Source organism: Populus nigra, chromosome 13 (genome assembly GCF_951802175.1).
Source record: "Populus nigra chromosome 13, ddPopNigr1.1, whole genome shotgun sequence".
Lineage (NCBI taxonomy): Eukaryota > Viridiplantae > Streptophyta > Magnoliopsida > Malpighiales > Salicaceae > Populus > Populus nigra.
This window is the reverse complement of record NC_084864.1, coordinates 5,604,207-5,611,847: the sequence shown is the minus strand read 5'-3', so window position 1 is coordinate 5,611,847 and position 7,641 is coordinate 5,604,207. Positions and strand designations below refer to the sequence as shown.

Here is a 7,641-nt window from a genome sequence, read left to right as displayed (position 1 = left end):
TGTAAAATAATATTTTGGGTTACAAAAGATTATTTTTTACCAACTAAAATTTAGGTTTAAGTTTGGTTAGTCCATGAAGAAGTATTTCTTCTAGATGATGAATGTTAGAATCTGATCGTTTTTTTCTAGGACTCTTTCAATAATACCTCAACAAATTTTTCAGCTAAAAAATCACCTGATTTAAATAAAACAATATTTAGGTTTAATTCTAGTTTCATGGTAGGTAATCAAAGTTGTTAGTGGAAAAAGTCCATCAACTTGTGATTCCTAAAGTTTTCTATAAAAATGGTTGAAGAAGAGTGTTTCAGGTTGGATAATTCTGTATTTTTTTTTATATATAATTTGTCAATTTTCTTCACCTAATTTTCCAGCATTACGCTTTTTGTTTGAAATTTGTTTCCTCTCTAAACTTCCTTCTTATATCATTCTAGATGAATAAGTGTGTATTATTTTTTGATTCGTAGAATTTTATTTAGAAATGTATCTAAATAAGATAATGTTATTGGAATTTCAGAAGACTTAATGAAAAAACACTCTTTTGCACCAAATGAAAAAAAAAACCCTTAAAGACATAATTAATCATGGACAACAATAAAGCTTGATGAATTTTAAAATGTTTTAACAAGTATTTTTTTTGTTTTATTTTGTATATTAGCATGCATATTATAATTATGATTCAATCATTTATGCAATGCAAATTTATATATTTGTTTAGTAAATATTTTAGTATTTTTTTTATAATTACAAGTTACTATATTTTTATTATATTACATGTTTATAAATTAAATATATTTTTCACACTTTAATTTTATCCGTGAATTTTAAACGAGCGGAGAAAGAAATAGAAGCAACTATTTAAGACCGCAGCAAATCAACATCTGGCGGAATATAATCAATATCCACAATCTATGGGGTCACATCTATCACATATCATCACAGGATTTGCTAAATTATCCAAGGGACAACATTCTCCGAAGAGTTTCGCAGAATTAGCAAACGAGATTTTCCTTCTTTTTTCTCCCCTACAGTTAACTCGTAAATTAAGGAACCAACAAGACAGGTTCAAGAAATACAAAATACATTTGATAACATTGTCATTTCCACTGTTGGTACCCCAAAACAAATATATTATTCTACTAGGCTGCTGTTAAAACATAAAGTCAATTTTTCTAATTCAACAACAAAGTGGAACTGTGAACTGCATGAAATGAAAGAGCATCAAATAATCTCATCTTATGGAGAATCAGAATCCAATGCAGGGCTTATAATCGATCAAACCTTTGGATGAAAAGGGACTGGCAGGAATGGTAGATGTTTCTTCCTTTCCACATGTCAATCAACATGATATATCTAGTGTTGACCATAGTTTAACCCCAGAAAGTCCTCTCCAAGTTCTGCAAAGCAAGGTGATCAAAATTTGTCAATGTACTTTAATTAGCCAGATCTATGCACATGAACGAAGCTTTAGCATGTCCATCAAAAAGGCTGCCATGTGTAGGGCCTATTCAGGGCACTACAATGATATTCTTTGAAAATGGCATCCTGTCCACACAGATCTCTCATCATTCAATTCCTGGTTGAAGATCCTGACAGCTATTTGTGTCACTTGAGGCCCTGTACGAATGCATTTTCTTCATTTTTGTTTTCAAAGCCTTATCGAAGTTGTGATATGACAGGGATAACACTTGATTCAGCAGAAGTTTCACTCCAGCTTCCTTCACTAGTGCATACCTTGGTTTTATCCTTGCTTCCAAACTGTAGCCAAAATACTGTGGGAATTTAACAAGCTCTTGTTTTGGATAATCCATTGTCAAAAAGAACTCCCACTTAGGTCTCACATTCTCTGCCAGGCTGAAAGTATATAGAGCTCCATATCGTGATATCATAGTTCCAATATCCTCTATACTGTATCCCCTTTCCAGAAAGAATTCTGTCACAGGTTTCAAATTGGCCTCGATACTAAGACCAAATGTCTGCGGGCATCGATGAAGAAGTATAGCGATATCAACTCCTAAGGAACGGAAGTACTCAGCAGTGGGTCGCAGCTTGTCATCCACATTGTAACTCACAATATTTGGATATCGTGTTAGAATCTTACCAATGCTCTCCGCTGAGAGACCCATCTCAGAGAGAAAATCTACAGTCACCTCAACCTTCTGCCTGCTGTATGTAAGAAGTGCTGGAAATCGATAAATGACTTTTGCCCATTGTCTCTTGTCTACACCCAAATTTTCTAAGAATGTCATAGTAGGTATAAGATTTTCAGAGAGACTGATTCCACACAATTGAGGCCTTTTGGTTAGAACAGTAGGAAGGTCTGATTTAGGTATTCCAAGATCAAGAAGGAATTCAACCACCGGTTTGATTTTCCTTTCCAAGCTGTAGTAGGCAAAAGCAGGAAATTTGCGTGTAATTCCTTTGATCTGCTCAAGATCCATGCCAAGATCTATGAGATATAGAATGTGAGGAGGAAGCTGCCCAGCAGGGCCTGTCTCACTCACTCTAGACACGGCCCTTTGCTTCTTGGACTCGGGGGTCAAATGGGATGGAGAAACATGCCCGATTGGTTTTTCTTTACCAGGTGGGTTTGGAAAGTTTTCCAATAAATCTACCAAGATGCTTCCATGCTCTTCACGGAGAGATTCAAGGTATGGAACAAGAGCATCCCTGATCTCAAGAGTTGTTAGCTCTCGCCCTGCAATGTTCAGTCAAATTTCATTAGTAAAGACCAATTAAGAATCTGTTTGGGAAAACAAGAAAAATCATGGAAGACATTTGTGGTCAAACAGACGCAACCGAACCTACTAGATACCGAGATTTATGAACTGAATGAAGCCTTGAGACAAGGTGGTCAATGAAAATGTCCGACTTGTTGATAGTTCTTGCTGCAACTGCATTGCTCAAACCTTGTTTCTTCAAGAACAAGTTTAGGACAGCCTTCGCTTCTTCTTTTTCTGCTGCCACCAGAGTTGCTGGCACCACTCTCACTCTCGAGCTGAAGGATCCATCTATCCCAGAATCAGCATTTATTATAATAGCTTTATAACTCACTCCTGGAATAGAACCAGTACAAAACACTACTAAAAGAAGTAAATGGCAATAACAATAACACAACATAAAGTCAAAAATTGAAGAACCGCCAGGAACTTCCCTGTAGATCGTTATATAGTCCAGAATGAAACCTTTCCAGAAGAAATCGAAAGCAAAAAAAATGTGCAGCCTTCAAGGTTTACTTACAAGTCATCTATTATAAGCTCATTTGCTCTCCACAAACTGTTAATAAGGCTTCTCGTGATTGTTCATCATTGATTATATTACTGCTAATTAAGTTTCATGCATTCCCAGACTGTATTTTTCACCAACTTCGAGAAATTTCTACCCTTTTAGTCATCCCCTTACACTATTTAAAATTTATTAATAAACTTTAATTCTTTTTGCTGCAGGCATTTTTTTTAATTATCAGAGCAAACAAATACACCAAAATTCGCATTCATGCCAAAAATAATATGTCAAGTTTTGTCCACATGGATCCTAAACAAAATGCTCAATTTCTCTACAGATAAAAAAAAAAAAAACTGGTCAGTGCAACCAAAGACAATAGGAAACTAGCAAATTGTGCGCAGTATTGGCTTCAACTCGATTTAAAATGGAAACACGAACACAAAGCAATGCTTGATAAAAAGAAAAGAAAAGGAAATTCTAAGATGGAATTCCTTACCAAAATTTGCTCGGCAAAAAAAGAGCTTCCTAGGAATAGAAAGTTGAGACCTGTGGCAATGTAAACCCGAGTAAATTCAATATAATACTAACCCACAAGTATACAAGGGTAAATGCATTTTTTTTATTTTTTTAAAAAAAAAATAATTAAATGCATTTACCCACCGATCCCCTAATTAACCCTCCGACGAAAAGACGGTATCTGAGAAGAAACTGAAACCTCAAAAAAAATTTAGAAACCAAAATTCAGAGGATGAAACAAGCTCTAGAAAAGATATTATTATAACTCAATGTTACCTTGATGACAAGTGAAAAGTGCTAAACATATTACAAAAGAAAAATGTTGCCATCATGTCTTGCTTAAAACGAAGAGTAACTACACATTAGTGAAATACTGGAAAATTTGATTAGGAGAGACATGTATACTTTTCTTTAATAGTAGAAGAAGAAGAAGAAGAAGTACCGGGAAATGTCGACAGGTGCTCTACAGAGAGAAGTGGATTCTAAGAAGTGAAATGAAGTACTGGAAGCTCTCATTTTCTACAAAAGATTTAACCTGGAAGAGGAAGAGGAAGAGGAAGAGGAAGAGCTGTGGAAGAAGAACGCTGCTTCTGCTGTCTGTTGGTGATAATAAGGAAAATATCTGCTTTCTTTGAGGTAAGGAAAATATCTGGTGTTACATATTGTAATTGGTTGTAAATCTCAGCGGCCAACTAGTCTTAAGGAAGGAAGACGACACAATTTCCACGTTTCCGGATAACAAAAGAAAAAATTGTTTGGTTCGTTTATTGTTTGAAAAATTATTATTTTTATCCCAAGTCAATACAAAAAATAATTTAACAAAATTATCAAATTATCTTTATATATATTAAATATAAAATAATCCAACAACATATGGATCTTCTCCTTCTTCTTCTTCTCTCTTCTCAGCAAGAATATTCTCTTTTAGTAAAAAAAAAAAAAAAAAACTTACATTTTTAAACCGAAATCTTGAGATTTTTGCCAAGTAATTTCTTGGTTTATCTTGAAACCTTTTTATTTTTAAGCGCAAAGAAAGAATATATTTGACATTATACGTTTATCATCAAGTGATCACTTTACTAAATATAAAATGATGACCTTAAAAACAAAAACTTAAACTTAAATTGAATCCAAACTCTATCTTTGTTCTTCTAATCTCTTAGTCAATGTAGAAATCTTTTTGTTTCACTTCACATTATCCTTGTAATGTAGTTCTCTGTCTCGGTTCTTTGGAACCTTTGGAATTGAATTCAATTCCAATGGTTAAATCAATTCCTTAGTTTAAAACTCTTTTAAGGATATTGATTTAAATTTTAAATAAAATTTAATTACTAAAAAAATAACAAAAACCTAATCAGATGAGAGACCCTTTAATTTCATATAACAATTCCCATTAGAATTGACATTAAAAATAATATTTTAAAAATACCCTGAAGATGCCTTGACTACAACACTGTTTTGATTTAATAGCAAGTTTTTGTGGGTATTTAACATCTGCTCTATGGAAGATAATAAAGAACACAAATTTAATAGGGAAATGTTTCTTAACAGCCAGCCTAAACCCCAGTATCAAGCTTTACCACTGGAAATTTTAAAAGGATTGGACCATACTATACCATAATGGTTTTCACATATTTTGATAGTTGATATTCTATAGCTTGCTATTAAATTCATCTTTTCAATTTGATCAAGAGTAGACTATTCATATGAGACTAGAATATCTAATATGATCCGAATCCTAGCAAAATTTTATTGAATTAGCAATCTTAGGTCATTTTAATTCAAGCTTTAAAATTGATAATTAAGCTTAACATAATGGAAGACATATCCCAAGATATCAAGACTATAATAGCAATCTCTACACAACGTCCTAACCTAGAGATGAGCACAAAAGATATAAAATCACAATAAAGTTTGATCAATTCTTTAAAGAGTGTAATTCAATCAAGAACCAAGCAAGAAAATCCTTATTTTTATGCTATAATATACAACAATTTTATGTGTATTCAAATCTAAAAATTAATTCTTACAAAAGAGTATTTATACTCTTGGAAATAAACTCCGACGACAACTTAATGAGCTTAGTTGACCCATTTTGAAACTAGGCTCAAAACAACCCAAAAACTAACTAAATAACATCAAAATAATAAAATAAATATTCTAAAATTTTATCCTATGGTGCTGCAACTAATAACTAAAAATAATACAAGAGAAATAATTGTTTGATTCCTTGCTCAATAAAACTCTGATGCCTTGTAAAATATGAATTAATTTATACTTCTTGTTTCATATGAAATTCTTGTAAACTAAATAAGCCAAAAACTGCCACTTAAGTTTGTAATAGCATTAAGGACTCCTTGTAGTGAATAAAATTCATAACTCTTAAGGAAACAATGTCTTTTCCGTTTTCATACTTTTCTGGCAGATTCTAGGCCCAACTTTAAATAAGTCATTCTCTCTTGTCCGGATGAATTAGTGGGCCTACTATATATTATTGGAAAGGTATAAATGTATAGTTTTCAACCCAATGTAAATGGCATCTAAACTCTTCTTGTAGCTTTAGATATGACCATAAAAGTAAACAAAGTTCTAGACTGAAAGATTTGAACATTTTTAGCCCAAGCCTCTTGACTTAGCCCATTAAACTCTTATTGGATCCACTTCATTTTAGACCTTAGAATAGACCCAATGGACACTCCTAATGGATCCTTTGATATCATAGCCAGGATCACATCATCTCCTCTCTCCTTAAAAAAATTAGACCTCGAATCATCATATACATCAAACAAAAAGAGATCAGATACATTAAAAGTAGCATTAACTTCATACTAACATGGAAGATCCAATTTATGAGCATTATCACTAATCTTCTCAATGATATGAAAAGGACCATCTCCTCTTGGCATTAACTTAGATCTCTTTTGCTTAGGAAACCTCTCTTTTTACATATGCACCCAAACTCAATCTCATAGTTTCTTTATTGGCTTTGTATGCATATTTCTCATTCTTCTTCACTATGTGATTCCGTACCTTTTCATGCAAATCTTTTACCACTTGTGCTTTTCTATTACCATTATCATAACTATTTTTCTTTCTTTCCAAAATAAAAAAATAAATAATAATACCAAGAAGATTGGTATTTTAACAAAAACAAGTTGAGAGGATTTCAAATATAGAGAAAGATCAAGCTGCAATTTTTAGATGGAATTGAGAGCATAATTGTACCCCCATTATACCCAAAACTAAAAAGGTAATATAGATTCATACTTGTAGTGCCTTCAAGAAGAAACTCATGCAATTGATTAAAGCTAAATGGATAACGTTCGAATAAAATTTGAACATAAGTACAAACCCTTAACCTAATCAGACTTCAAGTAGTGGATTGGTAAATGCACTAGAGGTGAAATGTTCGGGAAATTTAAAAGCACCAATGGTAAGAGTATGGTGTGAAAAAGGTAGCATGAATTCTTGAGGGACTCAAATTTAAAAGGGTATCCATAGAGGATGAAGTTGTACCATAGTTTTTTCATCCACACCATCGATAAGATCCCTACAAGAGCTTTTATTAGGAGGCTGGCGGAAAGGGAAGTGTATTGAAGTTGGAAAATGGAGCTTGCTCCTATTGTGTTTAAAAAATAATTGCCTTTGTCTAATCATGCCTGCAGAATTATTTTGATTTTATCATGTTGTTGCGATGTCACGGTTGCACAAATTAATTACCCTAGCTTCAAACACAACACATAAGATAGTATAGAGCAAGCAAGGGGTCGATCCCACGAGAAAGATTCAAGTCAAATTTTTATGTTAGATGATATGCAATTTGGGGGGGGGGGTTGACGTTATCTAGGCTAAAGCAAAAGAAAACAGAAAACTACCAAACAAAATTTAATAAAATCAAAAAAT

At 33.0% G+C, this 7,641-nt stretch overlaps 1 protein-coding gene across 6 annotated transcripts; it reads right to left on the bottom strand.

Annotated features, from left to right (window-relative positions):
* Window positions 1-1,061: 1,061 nt before the first annotated feature.
* On the bottom strand, window positions 1,062-4,418 carry LOC133670637 (transcription termination factor MTERF5, chloroplastic). Of its 6 annotated transcripts, none has more exons than XM_062091184.1 (5): window positions 4,181-4,319; window positions 3,883-3,930; window positions 3,719-3,768; window positions 2,813-3,053; window positions 1,062-2,695 (listed from the first exon to the last, which is right to left on the bottom strand). In XM_062091184.1, exons 4-5 carry the CDS (start codon window positions 2,895-2,897, stop codon window positions 1,563-1,565), a joined length of 1,218 nt encoding a protein of 405 aa, XP_061947168.1. In that variant the 5' UTR covers window positions 2,898-3,053; window positions 3,719-3,768; window positions 3,883-3,930; window positions 4,181-4,319; the 3' UTR covers window positions 1,062-1,562. The 6 variants fall into 6 exon arrangements, with proteins under 6 accessions (XP_061947168.1, XP_061947167.1, XP_061947171.1 ...); XM_062091183.1 differs by having other exon boundaries at window positions 2,813-3,008; XM_062091187.1 differs by having other exon boundaries at window positions 2,813-2,995.
* Window positions 4,419-7,641: the final 3,223 nt, after the last annotated feature.

Excerpts from the sequence above, each read along its gene's own strand:
- LOC133670637 (XM_062091181.1), bottom strand. The coding sequence starts at position 4,254 with ATGAGAGCTTCCAGTACTTCATTTCACTTCTTAGAATCCACTTCTCTC. Across the intron at positions 3,054-3,718 it reads TTTTTGCCGAGCAAATTTTG|GAGTGAGTTATAAAGCTATT; the intron begins GTAAGGAATTCC and ends GTTCTATTCCAG. Across the intron at positions 2,696-2,801 it reads TAAATCTCGGTATCTAGTAG|GGCGAGAGCTAACAACTCTT; the intron begins GTTCGGTTGCGT and ends TGAACATTGCAG.